At 42.1% G+C, this 25,152-nt stretch overlaps 2 protein-coding genes across 2 annotated transcripts in view; both read left to right on the top strand.

The window, feature by feature from the left end:
• Positions 1 to 20,384, top strand: part of coro7 (coronin 7) — a 100,430-nt gene extending 80,046 nt beyond the window's left edge. Inside the window, exons 10-28 of the mRNA XM_035181259.2 lie at positions 12,441 to 12,495; positions 12,922 to 12,979; positions 13,047 to 13,192; positions 13,296 to 13,394; positions 13,480 to 13,584; positions 13,692 to 13,851; positions 14,252 to 14,427; positions 14,573 to 14,681; positions 14,961 to 15,047; positions 15,198 to 15,340; positions 15,503 to 15,607; positions 16,020 to 16,105; positions 16,226 to 16,367; positions 16,449 to 16,538; positions 17,028 to 17,144; positions 17,255 to 17,390; positions 17,488 to 17,579; positions 17,697 to 17,783; positions 18,250 to 20,384. Coding sequence (XP_035037150.1) covers positions 12,441 to 12,495; positions 12,922 to 12,979; positions 13,047 to 13,192; positions 13,296 to 13,394; positions 13,480 to 13,584; positions 13,692 to 13,851; positions 14,252 to 14,427; positions 14,573 to 14,681; positions 14,961 to 15,047; positions 15,198 to 15,340; positions 15,503 to 15,607; positions 16,020 to 16,105; positions 16,226 to 16,367; positions 16,449 to 16,538; positions 17,028 to 17,144; positions 17,255 to 17,390; positions 17,488 to 17,579; positions 17,697 to 17,783; positions 18,250 to 18,258 — 2,002 coding nt within the window. The 3' untranslated portion in view covers positions 18,259 to 20,384. The remainder of the gene's footprint in view (positions 1 to 12,440; positions 12,496 to 12,921; positions 12,980 to 13,046; positions 13,193 to 13,295; positions 13,395 to 13,479; positions 13,585 to 13,691; positions 13,852 to 14,251; positions 14,428 to 14,572; positions 14,682 to 14,960; positions 15,048 to 15,197; positions 15,341 to 15,502; positions 15,608 to 16,019; positions 16,106 to 16,225; positions 16,368 to 16,448; positions 16,539 to 17,027; positions 17,145 to 17,254; positions 17,391 to 17,487; positions 17,580 to 17,696; positions 17,784 to 18,249) is intronic.
• An 868-nt stretch (positions 20,385 to 21,252) lies between these two features.
• pam16 (presequence translocase associated motor 16) lies at positions 21,253 to 24,875 on the top strand. Its single transcript, XM_035181263.1, has 5 exons — positions 21,253 to 21,387; positions 22,318 to 22,402; positions 22,744 to 22,880; positions 23,278 to 23,343; positions 24,706 to 24,875. The coding sequence occupies exons 1-5, from the start codon at positions 21,385 to 21,387 to the stop codon at positions 24,793 to 24,795; spliced, it is 381 nt and encodes a 126-aa protein (XP_035037154.1). The 5' UTR covers positions 21,253 to 21,384; the 3' UTR covers positions 24,796 to 24,875.
• Positions 24,876 to 25,152: the final 277 nt, after the last annotated feature.

Genomic DNA, 25,152 nt, shown 5'->3' with positions numbered 1-25,152 from the left:
GACAATGAGAAGGTTTTTTTGCATGTAGTCTTTCTCTCATTCTTCTTTTTTCTAACAGTTCTATGTTAATACCCCCCATGCAGAATGATGATATGTGCAGTTTCCCACTAGAAGGCTGTTTTCACTCTGTATTCGCCTCGAGCAGCAGTTACGTTTTTGAAAACAAAATATTATTACACTCAAAGATTTGGGATTTTTAAATGGGGGGGAAAAAGTAGATTTCATTTAATCTTTTTATCTTTATCTCTATTTCATATTGTATTATTATATTGTAATTTAAGTGTCCTAAAACATTTCTGCAGGGATCTATTGTTTATATGCATCAAGTTGTCTTGCCACATTCTAATCATTCCGATAAAGCTGGATTGATACCTCCGCAAATAAACATCTCTGCAGACAAACCGTGCACAGAGCAGCCGGCACACATACCTGCAGAATCTCAACGCTGTCTGTCATGCAATTACATAAAACAATATAACTCTTGCTATGGTTTCACATTAGAAAGGATAAACCGTGTAAATCTATGCTCAACACACAAGTGTTAAAGGAATGTTCAGATCTGAATGTGCAGCCCAGAGAGGCATGTTTCAGCCTCCACTCGTAAACAGAACAACCCTCTCTTCTTCATTCCTCCTCCTTCATTTCCTCCATTCATTTCTTCTCTGCCCTCCTGTGCTCCCTCCTTCCTACCTCTCCGGCTCATTCTCACCCTGCAGTCTGGTATGTCAGGTATTGGGTAACAGCAGCATGCCTGTGGTTGAGTGCAGGAAGCAAAGCGACTGCAGCTTAGCTACAGTATGTTCACTATGACTGCACTGCTGTTTTGTACTATGACAGAAACTCTACCAGAGGGATGAGAGCAGCGAAGCGGGCACAGGTCACGTCAGGTCAACCTGGTGCTTGTAGACGAGTGAGTTGCATATTAAAGTTTGGTCAGAAACCGGCGACACGATATCTTTCAATTGTGTCGTGTGTTCGTTCATGATGATACCACGCTTCCGTCCGAAGCCCTTTTGCGTTCTGCCAGGCCACCACTGAATAATCTGACTACAAAACGACCTTCCTATAGTTAAATAAAGCAGGTTGGATAAAAACAAACACTCATGCGCACCGATAACAAGCCTTTCTTCAGCTTTGACACACAGCACTGATAATGGCAACATGGACATGTGGTAGCCTTGACATCAAGGACTGGTTAAATAGAAGTTGATTAAAAGAAAAGAAAGAGCAGAGAGGAAGAAATTATTATTATGTTTTTTGTTTTTTTACATCTTGTGAATTCCTACTTCAAGGCCGAGGCAGCTGCAAAGATGGAGGAGCAATAGGAGTCGGTCTGGTCGTACCAGTTGCAGCACATCTACCCTCTCTTACTTTCTCTTGGTCTCTTTTTCTGTTCAATAACTCTTCCAGATGTACCATGATAGAGCTCAAAGCATTCCTAGAAGGACACACACACACACATACACACATATGCATAACTGCTGTGATTTACTACATGAATGTAGTTATCTTATCTCTTCTCTCTTGTCTCGCTTAGTTTCTCTCTTTTTTCACTCTTTTATTGTAAATCTGCTCTGTCCTGTGGTTTTTATTGGTTTGGACTGTACAAATCCTTGCTTCGGTCATTAAAGCCCATGATTTATTGTGACTGTGTTGGACCCTCTTACAGTAAAAATGCAGGCTTTCCGTGCACAGTCAGTCCACCCAGAACAAAGGGGGAAAAGTAAGGCCACATCCTGGGGCCACAGTGAGGCTGAGGGTACGGTGCTGAAATATTTTTTAGATTATTAAGCCTATAGGATACAGTGAGGGACACGAAGTTTGCATAGTGAATGTTAGGTTGTTGCTGATTTTCATGTCTTTACACGAACAACTTTTTCAGCCAAAACTTAGTTATCACTCTGAAAACGATCTTTTTAGTGTTTCCAAATGTTGACTTTTTTTGGAGATGTAAGATAGTCATCCCACCGGAGTGGAATGTGTGCTTTTGAGATACAAGAAATAAGATCAGTGGAGGGGATCCAAGTGATAAAGTGTCGTTTGGAAAGGAACAGAAAGAGCAAGTATGGACACAGTCGCCGACAGCAAGGTTGTGTGTGTGTGTGTCACAGAGAGATGAGTCAGATCCACAGTCGCTTGGTACCAGAGACAGAGACACTGCGGCTCTGATAAACTCTGTTAACTAACTCTGATAAAGCCGAAGACACCGTGGAGTCAAAACACGAGCGAATCTTGACTGATGAATGGTTCTCTGTTGAATGCCTCAAGAATATTTCTTTGTAGCTGAGGAGGAATGAGGTTCAAAGTGCTCTCTTTTTATTTATTTTTTCACCTTACCCCTCTCTGGTCGAACCTGTCACTCATTTGCAGACACGTACTCAGGTTTGAAAGAAAAACATGTTTTGTGTCTGTAAATTACAGTTTTTTTTATGGTTCTAGCATTTCCAATAATTCTGTCTTGGCTGTCCACGGAGGAAAGTCACACACACACACACACACACACACACACACACACACACACACACACACACACACACACACACACACACACACACACACACACACACACACACACACACACACACACACACACACACACAGGGTCACACATACACCGTAGTACTGACTGGTTTGGATCAACCAGTTTGTGTGAGGTCATGTCAGTGCTATAATTCGAGGGAACTTCCGCCGAAGGGTTGAGCAACATTTGCCAAAGATATTCATCAATAAACGTCCAACTCGTGATATCACAGCTCGGTTATGGCGTCAGTTGGGTATTTGCTCTTTAGCAGTCGAGTATCTGTGTTGAGAGAGAATGCGCGGCCTCTTTAATCTGGCAGGTTTTTAACAGGGCGGTAAGTCGTCTGTCGAGTTTGTTCTTGGCGGGTTGCGTTCTTAAAGTCGACTTCAGTTTGTGAAGGACACATCAGCAACAGGTTGGACTTGTGGTTTTTCCACGGTAGGAAAGAAAGACTGGAGTTTACCCAAGACTGACATCACCTCCGATCTGTTCTTTATAAAAACTGACTGAGCTCACAGTTTGATCATTACTTTTAAGTTATGCCTCTGGTATGCGGCATAATTACTGTGCAAGACACAATGTCCACGGCTGATTTAGAGCATGAAACTGCTATTTTCTGGTTTCTTCACAAGATTTAATGAGATTTATCTGGAATATTATTGGTCAAGCACTGATACAGATTAACATTTGCTGAAATGCATCATATCATCAATAACGTATTTTCCATCTGATTTTTAATGGTTTTATAAATTCCACAAAAGTTTAATTTAAAATTAAAGTGTGTGTGTGTGTGTGTGTGTGTGTGTGTGTGTGTGTGTGTGTGTGTGTGTGTGTGTGTGTGTGTGTGTGTGTGTGTGTGTGTGTGTGTGTGTGTGTGTGTGTGTGTGTGTGTGTGTGTGTGCTGAAGAGAAAGATATTAAAAATGAAAGGGGACTTCTAAATTAAAAAGCCAAGAAGCTTCCAGACGTTGCAGGGCTTGTGTCAGTGTGATTTTCTTTTTTCGGAAATCATCTTCTGCCTCATTAGCTCAGATTCTGCTGAAGTCCTAATGCTGGCTGACAGTCCATCAACTTCCAGTTGAAAGCAGAAAACAGGTCACTGTTTCCTCACTTCCTGTTCTACATGTGTAACTCTGTCTGCCTTTCGTGCTTCCAATGCGACCGTGACGGGAACTGGACTTTCCTCAGGTGGCCCGGCAGCAGAGAGGGTTGCCGCGGTCGTGACCCTCGCACTTTCTCGCACTGTCTCCTGCTCCTCACTTCCTCTCTCGTCTGTCGTCTGAGGCAGTCGCGGCTGCTGAACGGTTCCCAGGCCCCCGCCGACAGGTCATTTAATGGTCATCTAGCCCGGGCCCTTGATGCTGAACCCCGGGGTTAACGCGGAACGCATCTCTTCCGGGGCTCCACAGATGACAACAAGCAGCAGACTTCACAGACGCAAACCCAAACTCAAATGCATGACAACATGTGAACGAAACCTGCTATGTGTTTTCTCATTTGCATTTTTAAAGATTTATGTTTCCTATTAGTAGCCTCACACCTTTAGTCTATATACCATGACACCTTCACGCCCACCCACGTTCTACGACAGCCCAGCCCCCACACGTGTCTGCACTTCAGCCCTGAGTCTGAGGTCTCCTGCCAGTTTATGGCCAGTGTCCTCGCTGCTTTATAGCTCTGCAGTCTGGACCAGTTTACCACATTTATAGGTCTGCCTGAGTGTTTGTGAGTGTGCAAGTCCGCATCAGCGTGTGTCCTTTTGGAGATGAGTCTCTAATTTCTCTTATTCATCTTAGACAAGTAGAAATGGGTGTAATTATCTGCTCAGCAAGTTGAAGGCCTGGTTTTCTCTCTCTGTCTCCTCTTGTTAAAAATACAGATTGGGGTTTTCATTTTTTAATGTCGCCATTATGCAAAACAGCTGTACCGTCCATCATGTGGTCAGACTACGCTGTTTGTTAAGTTGTCATGACTTGTCTATTATACTGCAAGAGGATGTTTTTCCACACATACTTGACATTTTGTAAAGCTGTGTTATGTGGCTGACGCAGCTTGGGCCGTCTTGTTGCGGTTTCACTGTTTTCAAAGCAGAACGGGATTAACTGAGAGATGTGCTGCTCTGATTGGGGCTCCCTGTGTCCCGTTCAAGGTGGGAATGTTATGTTATGGGGATTAACATCTGTGTAAAAGGGAGAGCCGTAATGGACGTAGACGCTGTTGTGTTACATGTCACGCGTTTGATTCCACAACGCCAGTATGCTATGTAACTTCACTTTCAGGGGGTGTCAATATGCCGGCTTGTTTAGTTCAGTGTGACAAGCAAAAGCAGGAGCCAGTGTGAAGCTGCAGCTGCTCTGATGACAAGTTTGACTAGTGATGAAGTTCTGTTCTGTTTCTTTAGGACAGAAATGATTTTACTGCTGAAGCTGTTATCTTTTTCCTTTTGGCAACTTTGCATCTGGTCCTATGTGGAACTCTGAGTGTGTGGGTGTCTGAGGGTTCACAGTGCAGAACTGTTGACATGGGACGCAGTCAGTTTAATTAAATCCTGAGCATGCGTGTGTGCACATGCATCTGTGCCACTATACGTACTCGTGTGTGTGGTGGTTGTCAGGGGCCAGAGGATGGGGCCCAGTGAAGTGAGGAGAGAGGGGAGAGTAGCCGCTTGGCAGCCCATCTAAGAGCCTCATCACTGGGGTTCAGACACGGCCACAGCTGGCCCCTCAACCAACAATCCTGGCTTTTCTTCCCCTCTCAGGAACGCACCACGTCAACTCTAATTCCCTTCTAATGAACTGGCTACTGGAGGTAGCTGGGCAGGCAGGTCCAGCAAACTTATTAAACACACACACACACTGAAGGAAAAAAAACCTCTCTCTGTGAGGAAAGTATATTTAACTTTAGTCCATTTCACTGCTCAGCTGGGCAACTGTGCAGCTCGTCTCAAGAGCCTGCTGAGGATCCTTGAACTCATCGTGACTTTAACTATATTCCGCACGGCCCCAAACAGAGATGTGTTTTAGCCTTTAAGACCGTATATGAAGAACTTCAGGGTCCTCAATGTCTGCATGTGGCTTTTATTTCATTTCATTGCATTTAAGTCTTAACAGCTTTTGTGCACAGATTTTGAAAATCCTCAAAGACTTTGATTTACACACAAAACGTGTATATTACCCTATGATGAAGTAGTTGTATAGTAGCTGGAACTTCCTGCTCAATTGGTACAATGGGAACAAAACTTAAATATATAAATGTTTTATCACCAGTTTTATGTTTCTATATTGATGTACATGTTTATTATTTTTTATATTCACACAGTAGCATGTTTTAAAGGTTAAAATAAAAAAGAGCAATGCCTTACTAGAAGTTTTCTGGCTATGCAGACTTGACAATACAGTTCTGGGAAACTGATTAAATATCTTTTCTTTTTTGGAATTTTTTATCCAGATGGTTAGAAGACTGGATTCTGAAAAATATATGCAGAATTTGTTTGTGGGTTTTTGAAAATTTAAAAATGCATTTATTCATTGGATATTCTTAACTCTATTATTTCAATGCAATGCCAAAGCATGAAAGGTTCAAACAGGGTAAATGGAAATCAAGATGCTAAGCTGCAATGTTATGCATTCTTATGCCCCAAATACAAACTGGGAAATGAAATTAATTTGGACAGTGAAAGTCCAGTGTAAGTGCCATGTTGTGTTCGATCACTCTGAGCTGAAGCCTGAAAGGGAAGCCGCCCTCGCTCTGACCCTGTGGTGGATCTTCTGTGGTGCGTCCTTTGGAGCTCCGATGCCGCTTATGGCCACATTGATACACGTTTACATGGCACAAGTGCGAAGGTTTGATTGCTTTGTGAACTAGTGAGTTTACAGAGGTGACAAAGTTCATCAGCTGTGATACACTGTTTGTTTACAGTTGTCATTTTTTGTGCTGGATTGTGATGCTGCGGAGTTTGAGAGGACTTCCGCTGCCAAACCATTAGTTGGTTGTTTAGTGGATCTTTTCCACGATCTGAAATTCTCACTCTAGTCTCCTTGGAGAGAATCTCTCTTTATATTTCACATCTTTACAGAACAAAACCATCTCCAGGATTTACCATCCCGGAGATGGTTTTGTAGGTCCGGTGCTGTTTCATTATGAATCCCCCTGTTAATCACCAGTGGATTATTCCGCACCAGTCCTCCCATTGTCGGAGAGATGTGAACACCCATCGGCCTGCAGCGCAAGTGTGCTTAAAGCCATTAGCTGTGTCCAATGTCCTTATACAAGAGTAATAATGCTGAAACAGAAAGTGTGTTGTATCACAGGAAACAATTACAGGAAGACGGCAGGGTTATCAAAGGAATAAACGGATAATCTGGTCATATGAACTCTCTTCATCAGATAGGGATGATGAAAATAACCTCAACAATAAAAAAACATGTGCTTCAATGGTCATACTTTTGAATCAGAGAGAGATACAGCTGTTTAGTTACAGCAGTTCAACACACCAAATATTTTTACTAATTAATTTCCATGCTACAACAGATCCGTTATAAATCTGCTGCTTATTGTGTGTATGTGTGGGGACCATAATATGAGGCCTTGAAAACCATACCTTCAGCCCTCCCTTGTAAATTTAGACAACCTTAACTTTTCCCTCAAGATTTATCAGTGGAGTCAGAATTATAATTTGTCCTTTAGTTTGTTTTTTAACCAAATCTCTGCTAAATGAATGACGTCCCCATCTCCCCTCCAAAAAATAACATTAGAAACAAATGTGTTTATGTTTAGAGTATTTAAACGAAACCTTGACAACTCATTCTAATATTTGCATGATAACAAAGAACAAGGATCAGATGTGCAGATGTTAATCATAAAAACATCTGTATTGGATACAAAATCTGGTGTTAGGCACTTGTGAGAGAACTTGTGAGAGATGGACATTGAGTTTGTGACAAGTTTGTTAGAAGCTTCTATTTAGAGCTGATTGTAAAATGATGTTATTGGTTTATAAGTGATGATGTCAAGAAATCGTGTACGCTGACTTTTTCCTAAATATGAAAACACAAGAAGAGATTCAGAAACACAGGGAATCAATGTAGTACCCACATTCTTCCACATTCCCAAGTAACTTTCTGTCAGATTCCAGTTAATCACAATTATTTAAAGACAATATTTCACCAGGATTGTGAAGTATCGCCTCTAAATGCCCTTATACAAAATAATCCTGCTTAAACTTCACCAGATAAGACCTTGGCTGTTATTGAATTCGACGAGTGTGGGAAAAGAACATTGACCTCATGTTTTATCGGAATGACTGGGGTGACCACTGTGCTCTCTCACACTTGACTTGAGATCTGCAACAACACGTCCACTGTTTTTGCTGTGACCCACCAGTGTGATAATTCAAACATAATTATATGGCCAAAGCTTCAGGCTGAGATCAGGAGTCGCCTCTGGCCAGTGGGCCGCCAGAGGCCGGCTGGTACAGCTAGACGAGCTGCAGGCTGCGGAGGCAGGGAGGCTGATAAAGTGGACTGTTGGAGTTCACAGTTCTGCAGACCCTTCACCCTAAGTGATAGCACAGCAGCGCTCGCTCACTCCCACTGATTGGGATGACATAACCAGGGGACTGATAAACAGGAGAGAGGGGGAGGGAAACTAAAATAGAGTGAGAAGTTAATAAAGCTGAGGTCATACAAGACTGATTTCCAAGTATGTGTTCCGAGTTAGTTATTGACCAAATCAAGAGAAATGTGCCTGATTGCCAGGTGACATCAGTTTTATTTATATAATTCAGTAAAACAAAGCAACACAACATCCTCTATACAGACGAAGAATGGCAACAGCGCATACCTGGGCCGAGACCCAATAGCCAATCAGGCTGCACCAAATTTCACACATTCATAGATATCAGTCTCCTAAATATGACAGATTATCAGCCTCCTGATCGAGATCTGTACCAAAATGTTATGAGACCCTCCTTGACCCATACCGCGTCCTTCCTCCAAGTTCTGTGGTAATCCGTGAAGTAGGTTTTGCCAAATCTTGCTCACAAACAAACAAAACCACACTGCCCAAATGCACCCTCTGTCTTTCTTTTCTACTTTGTGAGCAGCTCCGACCTGACGACTGGAGCGTGTTGTTCTGTCCACCGTCTGTCCGTCACAGTCAGGCTGGCTGCTCTAGAGGCCATGAGCTCATACAAGAAAGAAAGGACCCTTTGACTGATACTGATCTGGTCCTACAGCTGCTGGGGCTCAACTCATAACCTTATACCTCTGCAGGCTGCTTTCATTAACTCCACCTATACTCCATCTACACTGTGTATAATACACTACTGTGTCTGGATGTACCCATATGTGCTTATACATGTATGGAAGTATGTGTTCATGTGTGTGCAGTTTTCATGTTTCGCGTGCTTGAGCATGTACAGCATTTTCTTATTTAATATGAATCTGAAGGGATATTTTCTTGTGTGTGTGTGTGTAGTGTAGTTTTTGCCAACACACATATACTCACACATCACTCCTGTATTTGTCTGTCATCCACATATTAATTTGTCTGCCCCTCCATCAGTCAGTTATTCCACTATCTCCTACATGATCATACCACAACACATTCTCATAATCATAACATACGTGGAGTGACTCAGATCCACGCACACACACAAACGCACACATGTGCGCACAAGAGTAATATGCCCACTGTATCTGCGGGTGCTGAAGGCTGCTGTCATGGGCAGAGGGTCATTTTATGATGTGTGTTTTGGTGTGTGTGAGAGAGTCGGTGTGAGGCGATGGCAGACGAGGCAGGACGTGAGCTCTCTTCACTTTTCTGATTTGTCTAAACTCCAATTGGAGCCGAGGGCCAGAAACAGACTGAAGCCAGGGGGAATTTTCAAGGAGCATCAGGCGGCTTGTTGCAGCGTGTTGGACGAGTTAGAAAGATGTGGAGATGCCGGTGGGTGCAGATAGATGATATGACACTGGGGGAACTATCCTGTCGTTTTGAGGAGTAAAATCTTTCAATCTGTTCTGTTATTCACGTGTTCATGTCTTTCCTTGTATCTTTTTCTCTTTCTTTTTCGTACTCCATCACTCACTTTTTGTCATTATTATTTCAACACTACACATAACACATGTGTGCTTAACCCGCTAGTCACACACCGCTGAAAAAGCTTATGTCTGGATTACACACACACTCAGTCACACACACTCACACGTCTGTTTACAGCCTCTTTCATTCATAATCAGACCATGTGATCCAGATCTTCACAATAAGCTTGGTCCCTAACTTAGCATAACTCTTTGCTGGAATGAGTAAATGTGCACATACTTCATTAAGCTGTACTACTAGCAGATTTATGTTTGCTTTTACATCTATGTGAGTAAAAATATGTGCTCTCATGCACGTGTATGTGTTTCTGTGTGGGAAAGTGGGCTGGTGGTGAGGTGGAGCATGAAAGCGATGGTAAACAGAGGCTTTTATCAGTGATAAAACTCCACTCCTATTATGTGGCTGTTTGACTTGTTGCACGTTTACTGTGAGAAAAGCAGAGATAAGGCGTCGGAGAAATAATTGGGACTGGAGGCACAAAGAGAGCGGTGGGTGCAAGGTGGTAGTGCTGGTAAGTCGGAACGAGAAGGGAAGACGGGCAGCGAGAGGGGTGTGGGAATGGAGGTGTTTAGGGACTCCCTGTGGACTGACTCCGACATGGGAACACGCAGCCGTCCTAACGAAGCGTGGCCGCCACCTCGCTGACTTCACAGGCCTGGGACACTGGGGGAGAGGGAGGGATGTTGAAGGGAAGAGGAGGCAGGTCTGCAACAGGTCCAGTTTTCTGATAAGTCAAAGATCCTGAAGTAAAGAGGATAAGCGGGACAATAGAGTTAGGGAAGCAGGGAAAGAGGCCTTTAGGTACTTCAAGTTTTTAATATGATATAAACATCTCAGTGGAACAAAACATCAAAATAGTCTTTTAGAGAACTATACACATTGCATAATAGATTCATCATTGAATCAACTCAAGAGTTTTGTCCTATTTGGACATATTTGGTTAAAATGATGCTGCTCCAGGCATTTTTCCCCTTTTTATGCAAAAAATAACAAGGCAAAAAAACACAACTTGTTGAGCCTTTGCAACTTTGGTTCAGTGAATTGTGCACTCGTTCTCTTTTTCCTGCTGTAGTTCGTTTCTTATTTAAGGTTAAACTGAAGACCCACACCCACACACTGACTTTTGACTTTTGTCTAGTTATTTTTATTTACTTTTTTACAATTCATTTTTAGCTTATTTTATTCTTGTACTTCTCTTTGTGCTGCACTTTGTTTTAAATGGGCTTCATAAATAAACTATACTTGGGTGGGTGTGATAAGGGGTTGAAGTTGCACAAAATTTACAATTATAACCATCTGTTGCATCTTGTATTTCAGTTTCCCTTGTAAATAAAGTATATTTTAAGACTTTACAATTTTTTTTAAAATACTTTAAAATCACATTTACAAAGTAATATTTAATTTCCACATGGCCGACTAGTTTATTAATATATCTTTCACCTTTGCAGTCATGAACAACACTCAATCTCTTCTCCGTCTGTTACTGCAAAACTGCCAAGAAAAATCACTTCCCAAAATGTGACAAAAGAGTCAAATAAACAAGATCCCCGTCTTCGGAAGATATAAGTGAGCTGAATAAAGAATGTGAGCTATAATAACCTCAAACTTGTGGCAGACATTTTTTAGGTAATCCTGAATTTGTGTTGGTTTTGTTAAAATATGAAAAACTCTCTCACATGTGCACAGTGCTAACCCTCGCCTGTCATCATGCGCCGTCACTGAAGATACCCAAACTTAGTCTGTCATTATATCGTCATTATCCCGTCGTACTCTGTACATTACATCACTGCTCGGCCATTCCTTCTCGATGTGGTGGCAGCCGAGTGGCGTTCCCCAAAGAAAAGCAGCAGACAAGTTCATCACTGGAACTGTAATATCCACTTCACTCAGCCTCTGGGCCTGGGATGTGAAGTGGATGGATCGGCCGTCGCCCTCTGTCCCTGCCCCGGAAAAAACAATACAGCCCAGTGACTCTCAAAGGTGAAGAGAGGAAAGAAGGTAGGGACAGAGCGAGTATGAATGAGAGGATGAAATGGTGAATAAGTGAGATTTGCCAGCATTGCTTGTGTTTGTTCAACTATTTCTCCAAGCCACGATTTCTTGTTTGGTTTAATTACCCCCATCGGGATTAAAGCTTCCTCATCCGTCAATCTTCTTACCTCAAATCCTAAAAGGAGGCATGTGACTGTGTCAAATCAATTTGCCAATAGACAGAAAATTAATCAACAAATATCAAGCAAAAGTTTTCTGGTCTAGTTCTTAGTTTTTTGGACAGTTACATGAGCAAATGCCACCTAAGAAACTATGATGAAAAAGAAGATATAAGAATAAAAGCATCGATATAAATAAAAACATAAATAGGGGCTCTACTCTCTGTTCACAACCATTTCCACTGACCTGTTCTTATCGTGGCAGCTGAGATCCATCTTCCATCATCCATCTTTTATGACATATACCGTCCATGTAGCCCAGCGTGTTTTCATTGGTCCTGCTTTAGTCGTGATGGATGATTTTCTCATTTTTCTCTTGACTGAAATCAACAACAGATTGATAGTTAATAAAAATGAATTGTGGGTTGCACTCGTGGATTTGCCTCGTTTGCTGTGTTGAAGTCCATTTGATAAAATATCCACATTGGGACATCGCCACTGTTGCCCTAAAGGTGAGCCGACTGCTCCCTCTCGTGGCGTCTTTGTGAAACTTCAACCTATGGACACTGACATATTAGAGAGGGTGCAACATCAATGTACTGAACCGAGTTTTAATGTCTCCTTCTCATTTCTGCCCTTCTTCCTCTCTTGTCTTTTTGCCCTCAGGACGCTGATCCCTCTGTTTGATGAAGACACTGGTTTGCTCGTACTGGCCGGACTGGTAAGATTTAGATTTGTTCTCCTCTCCTCTAAAATTCTGTCAGGTGATAGAATTGGGTTAAGATGGAAATGTTGCATATTTATGCCGGGAGGTTTTCATAATAATAATCTAATAAACTTTATTCACATAGCACTTTTCTTAACAATGTTACAAAGGCCTTTACAAGGAAGAAACAATGACAACACAGCAATGTAAATATTAATAATTTGTAAAAGCTTTCAGAAGGGATTTAAAAGAAGGGTTAGGGTAGTCTTGACAGTTATTTAATTTAAAGGTTAGCTGTCATTGCTGCAGTTTATTCCTCCTCTGTGCGGATAATAATCTTGGAGTGAGAGGAGATGAACGGGACAGGTTCTCTGATTTATTATGTAAACGGTCACACTTTATGTGTTGGTATCTGATTGAGTGTCGCTCTGTTCGCCTCAGGGAGACACAGCGATTGATTGCTTCGAAGTCTCTTCCTTTGAGCCGCTCCTCTCTCCAGGTAAGTGCAGCTCATCTGTTATCTGTCTGCTCAGAATTAGAGTTACTCATCCTCTCCGTCCCTGTAGTGAGCCACTGTATTGTGGATAACCCAACACGAGGCGTTGCCGTGGTTCCCAAACTGTCGTTGGATGTGATGTCCTGCGAAGTGATGCGTGTGCTGCAGCTGACGGACGGCTGCATTGTGCCAGTCAGCTATCAAGTCCCTCGCAAGGTGAGCGCTCAGACGTGAAACCCCCGAGCTGTCCTGTAGATGTCTGCATGTTGGTTTCCGTGCAGGCTTATTTGCGTCCGTGTGTTTCTGTGCTGCTCCCCAGCGTTCGGGCCAGGAGTTTCATGACGATCTTTTCCCAGACACAGTGGGAGCTACTCCCTCCATGTCTGCAGAGGAGTGGTGGCAGGGAGGGAACAAGCAGGTAACGGTTCTCTTTGGCCACAACAAGTTGATCCAGTCTTCAAACCGTGCGGACGCCTCAAACAACGAGCTCTGTTTGTCCCCAGGTGGAGAAAGTCAGCCTCAACCCAGACCGAGGGCCCAAACCAAAGGCTGCAACGGTAAAACAGATGCCTGCAAAGAAGGAGGTGGTCAGTGTGGGGAGCAAAGAGGTGAGAGATCTGTGTTTTGTTGAATGGTTTTGCAACAGGTCTAAATCTCTACATCACATCACAGTACTGTTGCAGTAGTCAAAACTTGACATTGTACTGTTCTTCAGGATCCGGCTCATGGCTGCTCCACCTCCAGTAGTCCTCTGAGTACTCCCAGCAGCAGCGCAGAGCCGTCCCGCTCTCCCTCCTCCACCTCCGGCCTCTCCTCAGGCTTCCTCCCCAGCCCCAGTGCCAGCCAGAGTGCCAAGGCCATCCAGACCCTGATGGGTATGGACACACACACACACACACACACACACACACACACACACACACACACACACACACACACACACACACACACACACACACACACACACACACACACACACACACACACACACACACACACACACACACACACACACACACACACACACACACTTCCTCATCATGGTGTCTGGCATCATCAAAAGGTTGTGTCTTAAATATGGTTAATGTGGTAAAAGCACGTGCAGTTTACAAATGAAAAGAAATGCAGGATTATTATCTGTTTCTGTTGCAACATCAACTTCACAGTGGATGTTGCGATTCTTAGGATATTAACCAAGTTTGAAGTTGTTCGGTTTTCAAGTGAATTGTTTGTTTTGTGTCAAATGACAAAATGGAAAAATAATCTCTCGTCCAGGGCCAACCTCCAAGTTTCGCCACATCCAGGGTGCAGTGATGCACCGGGACACGCACATCACTAACATACGTGGTCTCAACCTGACCACACCAGGCGAGTGTGACGGATTCTGTGTCAACCGCCAACGCTTGGCGGTGCCCCTCGCCATCTCTGGGGGCCAGATCGCCATCTTTGAGGTACAGCAGCAGATGGAAATGAAATGTAAAACTATTCATCACAAGTAATGTGATTGCGCTCTCCATTTTTGGAGACGAGTTTGGGAAATGTTCTATGAAAATGTGCTGCATGTGTGTGAGTGAGTGATTCTGTTCCATCCCTCAGCGCTCTCAGCCTGGCAGGCAACCAGACACAGCTCTGCCCACCATCCAGAACTCTGTGAATGTGGCCGACTTCTCTTGGGACCCCTTTGACACACACAGGCTTGTCGTAGGTGAGTCAAATTAACAGTCTAACAAACTTCAATGTTAGACTGTCGCTCAGGCCGTCCCCTAATCGGAAGCTCGGTGGTTTGATTCCCGGCTCCTTAAGTCCGCATGTTGAAGTGTTCTCAAGCAAGACAATAAGCCCCAAATATCCCATTAGTGAGTGAATTTACTCTTTGAGAACTCCTTTATATTTAGAAGCAAATAAAAAACCATTCACCGTTTCCATGTATCTTGGTAAATCTTGAATGTGATTGAACGTATATGTCTGTCTCTGTCTGTGACAGCTGGTGATGATGCTAAGATCCGGGTGTGGCAGGTACCAGAGGGAGGCCTGAAGGAGACCCTGACTAAGCCTGAGCTCATCTTGCGAGGTAGGACCAGGCCCACCCTCTAAAACCACCTCTCTTACTTCCTTCAGATTGACAAACCTGACATACAACACTTAGTGCAGCAATAAATCTCCAATGGGACTTCATTGAAATGATGTACAGTGAACTGACAGGAGATGTGACCCCTCATAGGCCACACAGAGAAGATTTACTCAATCAAGTGCCACCCTCTGGCCAGTGGAATCCTGGTGTCGTCATCCTACGATCTCACAGTCAGACTGTGGAACCTGGAGAGCGGAGACCAGGTCAAAATCCTCACTGGACACCAGGAACAGGTGGGTGACCCAAGACAATGCTAGATGCAAAATAAAGTGCCTGCTAAGTCTTTGGTAGAACTTATTTTCACCTTGAAATGATGCTACTGTGTTTGCACATAATGATGTTTGCTTTCGACTCCTCTTCCTTTTTTCTTACTCTCCATTCTGTTTCATGCTCAGGTTTTCAGTATGGCGTGGAGCCCAGATGGGAAGCTCCTGGCCACAGTGTGTAAAGATGGGAAAGTTCGTATCTATGACCCTCGCAAGTCCACTGCACCTGTGCAGGTACGTACAGCAGAGACATGGTGGCATACCACCACAGAAAATAGATAAGATTTGTCTTTTGGTGTGTATTTACAAGATTGTGAAACAGCCGCAGCTGTAGTCCTCAGCTCTGAGCAGCAACTGCACATAATAAAAGTCAGTTAAATATTGATGAGGTAACCTGCAGTCTCCACTTATGCACAAGCTATAATTTCATTTATCACTCGTTAAGTGTTGTATTACTTGGTGGAAAAACAACCGCAAAAGCAATAAACCTGTGTGAGTATTTAAAGTGATATGAATAACTCCAGCCCAAAGGCATTAGTCATCTGGAATAACTGCACTAAAATGTTGCTTAACTCTTTAGATTCATGTCTTCTTTCTCTTCCATCAACTCATCTCCCACAATCACACTTTTTGTATCTATTTGCAGGAAGGCCCTGGTCCCGAAGGCCCCAGGGGAGCTCGTATACTGTGGGTGTGCGAGGGCAAGTACCTGCTGGTGTCAGGATTTGACAGGTACTTGATATTACTAAAGAAAATTCTTTAAGTGGCACTAAATGTATATTTTTATAGAGCAGCAGCGAGTCCGTGAAAAGAGAGAACTTACCGCTGATCCCTCTTGTCCTTCACCTGCAGTCGCAGTGATAGAATACTCTGCCTGTACTCCGCTGACTCCCTGTCCTCCGGAGCCATCGCCAGCACTCAAGTAGACATCTCCCCCTCCACGCTCATCCCTTTCTATGACCCCGACAACAGCGTGGTCATCCTCACTGGAAAGGTAAATCAAAATAAAACAAAATCAAAGTGTCATTGCAGACAAGAATTACTGATGATCTAATGTGTTTCCTTTGTTTTCCAGGGTGATACTCGAGTGCACGTTTATGAGATCGTCACTGAAGAGCCGTACTTTATGGAATGCAGCAGTTTTATGGCTCCAGAGCCGCTGAAGGTACCGAGCTGACCTCACTCTTTTAATCATATTTACATCCACCAGGAAGTTTGTGTTCTCAACGCTGCCTGTATGTTTGTTGGTTTCTTTGTGTAAGTAAGTTTACGGACAGATCACCACAAAACTTGGTGGAATGAAAGAACCGATTACATTTTGGTGTGGATCCGGATGCCGGGGCTGATCCAGGATTAACATATTTATAGCATATATATATATATTAGCATTTTCTTTTATTTCCATTGAAGTTTAGTGCCGATCCAAATAAAAATCCAGATCTAGAGAATTTCAATGTGGTTTCATAAGGGGATTGTTCGGCCGTGGCAGAGTTATGGACTCTACTGAGTGCTATTCTATTTTTTTAATATTTTGATTCATTACTTCATCATACATTCATACACCTGCATACATGGACAGCCGAAGTTCGATAGTTAATCCTCCTTAAAACATTTGTGATGATGTACGTGGTCTCTGACACTTTTCTGTCCGCAGGGCTTGGCCTTTCTCCCAAAGACAGAGTGCAGTGTGCGTGAGGTGGAGATAGCTGTAGGTCTAATGCTCACCAAGACAGCTGTAGAGCCTGTCGCCTTCAGAGTGCCACGGGTCAAGGTGAGCCAACTGCGCCGCCTAGAGGACACATGGGAATACTACAATGGGAATATAGTTCTCTCCTTCTTTACCATAACTGCCTCCTCTGTGTGTCTGCCGTGGGTCTTCAGAAAGAGTTTTTCCAGGATGATGTGTTCCCTGACACGGCAGAATGTTGGAAACCAGCCCTGACCGCCTCCGCCTGGCTCTCCGGCTCCAACGGCAAACAAAATAAGATCAGCCTGAAGCCCAAAGACATGACACCAGGTGAGGACACAGAGCAGAGAGTCTGTCTAGATGAAGATACTTACCTCTTCAGTCATGTCCAAGTATTTCTTTTTATTTGGTACTTTCTTTTTCTCAGTGAGCGAAGCCCCCAAAGAGGCTCCGGTGAGGAAATACATGCCCTCGTCTTTCTACCTGGAGGAGAAGACAGATGAACAGAAGAAAGACGAGGTGAAGATAAATGAAAATACAGTGTTGTTGTGTTTCTGCTGCATGTGTTGTGCTATCCAGTAAATCTACCATGTCAGTCATCTGTTTATATATTAACATACTCCCCGTGTGACCCAGCTGCTCAGTGCCATGGTGGCCAAACTGGGGAACATGGACGATCCGCTGCCACAGGAGTCGTTCGAGGGGGTCGACGAGGACGAGTGGGTAAGTGAACGAGATGGAAACGACGGAAAATTTGTCTTGTATTTTTCAATATTCCTATCGTCCATTTTTAAGTTATTGATCTTAAACTAATGAGGGTGCAATAACTCTAATGACATTTGATTTGAAGTGTAGTGATGTCAGCCTTTGTTCAGGAGCCCACAAACCTTTATGACTATGAAATTATGGAATAGGTTTTGTTGTGGCTGAAACTAATAATACAACATTAATGTGATTATTTTCACATCAAGATGTAAAATCACAAAAAAAACAGATCAAAATTATGACTTTTGTGGAAAATTGTGCTCCACCACAATGCATTTCTTTAAAATTATATTCAAAAATGTAAAGTGTGGTTTGGAGAACTTGTCAAGTCAGGATATTTAGTCCGTAGAGACCAGTGGGATCTTGAGGTTAATGTGAAATCAGTGGAATTTCTTCATCCTCCTGTGACCTCTCTGTCCTTCAGGATGACTAAAGGGGGGGGCGTTGTCTCGCCTTTGGTCCAATCGTGGTGCCAACAAACGGCGTGGAGGGACCAGTCTTGTGCAACAGTGCCACCCAGAACGCCTCAGCCTACCGCACAAATAACAAATACTGCACAATGTGAACAAATCTTCAGCCAAGTCGACCAATAAAACACCTCCTGACATGATCACTGTATGTATCACAATATCCGTTCAGGTTTGAAAAAAAATCAAATGTCACAATGTGTAGCTGATGTTGATCATATCAAACTTAATGAAATGTGATATGCCAATTTTTTTCAATGGGGGATTATTAGATATTACAAAAATCACTCTGGGATGAATTTGATTTATAATAGCTTTCCAATGATTATGTAAACTGCAAATTGATGTCACACTGTTACTGATATTTAGGAGGGGGGGAAAAATTGTTGTACTGTTTTATCATGTGGGAATAATATAAATCATGTGTCAGAAAAGCTCAAACATATTTCTGGTCAGTGCAAGGTGACTTCATAGCAATAATACTTCTGCTTTACGCTACACTAGTTAACTCTCAGTAAATGAAAACCATAGACTGTAAATAAAGATGGACGACATGTTTCAACTTCCTTCCAGGATCCAGGCGATACACAAGGTCGACCAATCACGAGTCTCAGTTGTCAGTCGTGACTTTTCAGCGCGTTTTTTTATCATCATATAACTAATTGAACCAAATTCAACAGACAAATGAGAACTTGAACATACATCAGTGCAATAAGAACTACCTAAAGTAACAGAAACCATATTTGAGAAAAACAATTATTGCGACGTAGACTATTTAGTTTAATCCATGTCCCATTCATCAACATGGAGGAAGTTGGGTTCAAGACCTATACTGCGGCTGACCACCGGGTGGCGATCGAGACATTTTGGCTTCATGTCGTCCATCTTCTTATACAGACTATGGACTACAAACAATGATTTTAAAATAATTGATCGATTAATTGAATAATTGATGAGTATGTTATTCTTGCTCTTGTTAATGTCTGTGGTAAGTGGCCATGTTTTAAGCATGATAACACATTCTCAGTCGTCGTGATATAAATAACAATGGCGCCCTCTTGTGTCAGGTCACCTCCTCGTGTATCGTGTACAACCTCGTAATCTTTGTGGACATTTGCCTCCACGGTGGACCACTCGCTTGCTTCTTCTAGTCACAATGTGTCTATAAAAAAATGTAATACTGCAAAAAAAAAAGGTTTAATGAGGAAATAATATGTGAGCATCTCAAAACACCTTGTCTTCCTGTTCAGTCAGGTCACACACACAGACACACTATTACTGTAACACGTTCAAGCCTTCAACAGCAAAAACCCCACAGGGGAAACAACAGGGTCCCCAGTGCTCATGTTTGACCATGAACTGGAATTTCTACGTTCACATTCGCGTTTCCTTGTTAGCCAATGTTAACATTAATATGTGATACTGTATTTGTGCCGGTTGGATTTGAATGTTTTGCCTTCCAGAAATAGTGTTATGTATAAGTAAGGGTTAAAGGTAAATAAGAAATGAAATGTTGTTATGCATTGAAGCCAAACCACCTCCTTTTTTAACAGATGATTCTTTCTTTTTTTCTCTGGATGGTGGAGTTTTTTAATCAAATCCTGCTCTTTGGATTTCTGTTTGTTTTTCAGACTGTTCTGGGGATAATCCTCACAGAATTAGCTCTTTTTCTTATCTTAGTAGCAAGTAATCATGGTGTTTAATAAACAATGACATTACAGTATTGATAACGTATACAGCCATAACAGCCATCGTGTTATTTCTAATCCGGGTTACAGCAATATCGTCAATAATCCAGGCGGAGTTTGTTTACGACCTCTGATGGACCGAAGTAACCCGACCAGTTCAGCCATGCATGATCGTGCGCATCATGTTGTACACGTGAACTGCAGGTGTTGTCAGTGCTTGTGCAGCGTAAACTGTGTGTGCTCGTGATATTTGGGTTGGTTTGACTTGCCTTCCATTGTGTTTCAAAAGATCTTCCTTTTTATACAGTGAGTGAAGGGGTGTTGTTGTTTTTTTGTATCACTTGAGTAAAGGTTTGTGGTTTTTTTCCAATCTTGTCTTTCAATAAACACCTTTTGCAATCATTGCCACTTGTCGTGTCATTGGGTCACTTTTTAACAGACACAGTAAATGAATGGGAGAAAAAATATATATATATATTCTAATATTTACTGATCACATAACCTTAAAAGAACATAAATATGTTATTTGTTTCTCATAATGAAACGTTTTAAAGCTGGTACTCTGTGGTTGTATGTAACTGACTATATTTACTCAAGTACTTAAATCTTAAGGTACTTCTTCTTTACCTCAGTATTGTCTTTTCTTAAACCAAATTTTATTTCACCTGAAAGTGAGAAAATCTGTACCTTTACTTCACAGCATTCATCTGACAACGACATTTACTAGTTTCAGATTGCAACTTTTATAATTGATTGAGTCACTTTTCATATAAAAATGCTCAACCTTTCATGGCTCCTGCTTCTTTAACGTTGGTGTTCGCTGCTTTCCCTGTTGATTATCTAAATATTTTGTATTTATTTGAAATAATTTTAAAATATGGGCCGGATGTCAGTTGTGACGTCACCTTGGGCCTCGAAATGGGAATTTGTTTAAACTAAATAAATCAAGCAGTTGATCCAGAAAATAATTAAGGGGTTAATCCATAATGGAAATAAACATTAGTTGAATCACTATACAAGATATTTCTAAAACTATATCAATAAAGTACTGTTTAAACATTAGTGCATCCACAATAATATTATTATCTAATATATGATAAAGCAACTTTCACATTATGTAGATATTCCAGATTTTTACTTAATACACATTTTACTTGTGATGTTTTTTTAATTGTGGACCCAGTAAAATATGTGAATACTTGCTCCACCACTTTGATAACTGCAGTTTGACTTCCCTGCCGGTGGGTGGCAGTGTCACAAACACCACCGACCACCAGAGTCAACTTGAATCTTTGCGCTAGTGACGCTTCCTTGAACTTTGACCCTTCACTAACCTTCAGTGGTGTACATGTGAGGAGCGTCGGGTCCGAACACTGTCCCCGGACGAGACTTCGCTGCACAGCAATGGTAAGAACACATGTTGTTGTCATCGCAGATACTTTACAGAGGCAGCGGAGAGGTGCTAAGCAGCGTTAGCATTAGCATGAGGCGGAGCTGCTGTGTGTCATGGTCCCGGGTTTAAATGTTCATCCTCGTTACACCAGGAAGCTGCCTCCTCTTCCTCCTCGAGTGAGGAGTTAGGAGTTGATGTGTTAGTTACATCTTGTCCGAACATGGCGGAGGAGCTCGTGGAATCGCTGTCGCTGTGTTGACATCAGTAATGAAGGTGTCATTTCATCAGGACCCCAAATTATATCCAGATAACAAGTGTCCGTATCTATAATTATATAGAACTGTCACATTATCATGTCTGTTCAGTGTAAAGACAGATTCCTGCTCCTGAGTGGAGGTTGTGGTTTTATTCTCTTCCTTATAACACTTGATATACAACATATGTCACAAATCTGAGGCAGATCCATGATGTGTTTAACCTCCTCACTGTGTTACACAATGCAGAAACATATATCAATAAGAACTGGACTTTTATTATGTTGCTATTGATTGAAAATTACATTGTGATCATTGTTGATATAGTTTCTATTGGCCAGTCTTAAAGGTTCAGTGTGTAGAGTTTAGTGACATCTAGTGGTGAAGTGGCATGTTGCAGCTGAATACCCCACACCTCACCCCTTCCAAACAGGAAGGAGAACCTGTGGAAGCTTTAGTGTCTAGTTTGTCCAGGTTAGACGACCGTAAAAAACATGGCGGCCTCCGTGAAGTATTTGAATATAAAAGGAACAACAATTTGTACAATTCAGATGTTTACACACTAGAGAAAAACACACGGGACCCTTTAAATTTCACTTTACATCCTCACACACAGACACCTGCTGCCTCAGTCTGTCTGTGGTCGTCAGTGATGATCGTCTGCTCTTCATGACTGTTTCTTCTTTCTAGGCCAGGTATCTTGCACAGATCATTGTGATGGGGGCGCAGGTGGTGGGACGTGCGTTTGCTCGTGCTTTACAACAAGAATATGCAGGTATGATCTGGACACTTAAAGGTTTTAAAGCTGGCGTGTAAAACTAAGTAGGTGTGGAAAAATATCGATGGATAGACAATCATCCAAACATTATTGACGGATTTATTTGATGCTGTTGTTCATCATAGCAAGGGCAAGATAATGTGACTGAAATCATGATTGCGTGTTCAAGTAATCAAATAGATCTTCAAGTAATTACCTGTCTAAATATTATAAGATAATATCTTTCAAAAATAATTTAGCTGAAGTTTTGCTACAGCTCTGCGTTAAGTCATTTTTGCTTTGAGGCTGATCCCGGGTGTGTGACCGTATTTCTGTGCGTTGTGTGTTTTCCCTCTCAGCGAGCCAAGCAGCAGCGCGGGCCAGGGGCCGCTCAGGGCAGCAGTCAGCCGCTGCCACCAGCATCACCGGGATGAGTCTGCAAGAGGCGCAGCAAATCCTCAACCTCACCACGCTCACCCCTGAGGAGATTCAAAAGGTGCAGTCACACTATCTGTCTCTTTGAGGGATTCAAGCACAGTGTTGGTTCTTGGCTTCGGAGCCGTTAACCCCGTTTTAAAATTTGATGCCTCTCCTTGTCTGAAAATCAGTCTGGTTACCAATTAGAAATATGAAACTTATTTGGACTTCAAATGTTAGGGATCGTCATGATGGCTAAATACATGTCTCTGTCAGACACTGCTGTGAATTACAAAGACAGATCTGTGAATAAGATCAGGAACATATGATTTCACATCTGTTTCTTGGTTTATTTTGTGAATTAATTTGACCTTATTTACCTTTTGATGTAACAATAATCAGAAACTTTGTTTTTACAGTGGTGATGGGTAAAAACTGCTTTGTTAACCCGAACACTAATGTTTTTGTTCTTCCAGAACTATGAGCATCTTTTTAAAGTCAATGACAAGGCAGTGGGCGGTTCATTTTACGTACAATCAAAAGTAAGTATACTGTCTATTATGATTCAACACAGTTGACTTAACTTAAGTAGTTTTCGCTTTAGCTGCTTTCAGAAATGTACTGAACGGATAATCTCCTGACATTCTCCGGGGGGGCTGTATGTGAGGATGCCTCCGGACTTTCTCCAGAGTTTCTCCTTCCAGCCTCCAAGTAAAAACTCTGGAAAATGTCCGAATGAGCCGATGTGAGAACACAGCAGGAGATGACATTTGTTACACACGACAGACTCCAAAAAGTAAACAATTATCTGAGGATGAAAAAGCAGCGACACACACGTTGAAGACACAGATGAGCTTTCTGGTGATAATGTCCAACACCAATGTCGATGTGCTGTAAACAAAAACACATCATCTCTACAGTGGACTTCATACGTTACGTCTGCCTGCTGCTGTGTTGTGAACGTGTCTGAGCAGAGAATCTCCTTCATGTGTGAATTTGCCAAACTCTGGAGAAAGTCCGGACCTAATTCTCCACAGTTCATGTCTGGAAACAGCTTCACGTTGTTCGCACAATGATTTTCAAAAGTGACAGAATGAAGGATTGTTAATGCAGAATGTTATTTGTTCTTTAGAAGAGATTGTAATATGACTGCAATGTTATAATGTTTAATAACCACTAAAGTAGAAAAATGTCTGAAGTTCATCAAACCATAAAGAGCAGAGCATAAATCTTCAAACTCCTCTTCATCAGTGGTTCCCCAGTTCGTTTGCTGCCTGCACCATCTGCTCACAAGTTTATTTCTAATCCTTCAGCCCATGGGACCAAACCATGATCTGAAGTTAAATGTTGGCACAATCTCAGTGACAGTTTTCTAAATTTGACCGACTGCTGCTGAGATGAAACCACTGCGTGCATTTCTTGAAAAATACGTTTTAGTATTTTCACAGAAGATCAAGTGACCGTGTAGAGCTGTACCAAGATAATTCAAATCTTTGCAGTTTTATCTAGTCGACGATCACAATGATCAGATTCCAAGAAAGCATAATTTATTTTTTAAAACACTATCTCCTTTATCCTCGGTGTGTTTTCACCCTCTGGAAGCTTTTTTGAGGCATCTGTTTACTTGTTTTGCTCAAGACATCTAAATAATGACCAGCTCTCTTTCTGCCTTTGTGTCTGTGTTAAATATCAAATTATGACTCATGTGACTCTGAGCGTGAAGGAGAAATCCCCTCTTTGAAGTGAGTCGTGTTAGAAATGAAGTTGTGACTATTTTTATCTCCCACCAACTCCTCTGCGCTCTGGGGGAGCCATGGTGTAATTTGCTTATTTAGAAAAATAGCGCCTTTCCTTTCTCTCAGTGATTATTATAATCGGATGTGTGTGTGTGTGTTTTTGTCTAGGTGGTGCGGGCTAAAGAGCGTCTAGAAGAAGAGCTGAGTATTGAGTCACAAAAACAAAAGCAGCCGTCACAGCAGAATACGGAAACATGAAGTATGAAATGATGTCCGCCCTCTCCTTCCTCCCCCTGTCCTCTGTAAATTATGACCCAATAAAAACCTCCTTTTCTCTAGTCTGGGTTTTGTGGCAGCTTATTGGCAGATAATGTCATTTTAAGACGCAGGAGGCTCAAACAATAGTCATAAAAATATGGGTTTATTGTTCTTTTTATAGTTATATTTGTCCTCAAGCGTTATGGTTTTGATCCAAAGCCAAATGTTTTAGCTACTGTTGTTTTGCTGAAACACTGATCACCAAGTGAAAATGCAGCGTATTGACTATTAAACAGAATAATCTGATACAGACGGACTGGATCACATTCACCCAAATGCTATAATTTGTACATTTCT

The sequence above is a fragment of the Hippoglossus stenolepis genome, chromosome 16 (genome assembly GCF_022539355.2).
Source record: "Hippoglossus stenolepis isolate QCI-W04-F060 chromosome 16, HSTE1.2, whole genome shotgun sequence".
In the NCBI taxonomy this organism is placed as follows: domain Eukaryota; kingdom Metazoa; phylum Chordata; class Actinopteri; order Pleuronectiformes; family Pleuronectidae; genus Hippoglossus; species Hippoglossus stenolepis.
This window is presented reverse-complemented; position numbering and strand designations above follow the sequence as displayed.

Coding starts and splice junctions, on each gene's coding strand:
- pam16 (XM_035181263.1), top strand. Junction 22,403..22,743: donor TTTACAACAAGAATATGCAG/GTATGATCTGGA, acceptor TTTCCCTCTCAG/CGAGCCAAGCAGCAGCGCGG. Junction 23,344..24,705: donor CATTTTACGTACAATCAAAA/GTAAGTATACTG, acceptor GTTTTTGTCTAG/GTGGTGCGGGCTAAAGAGCG.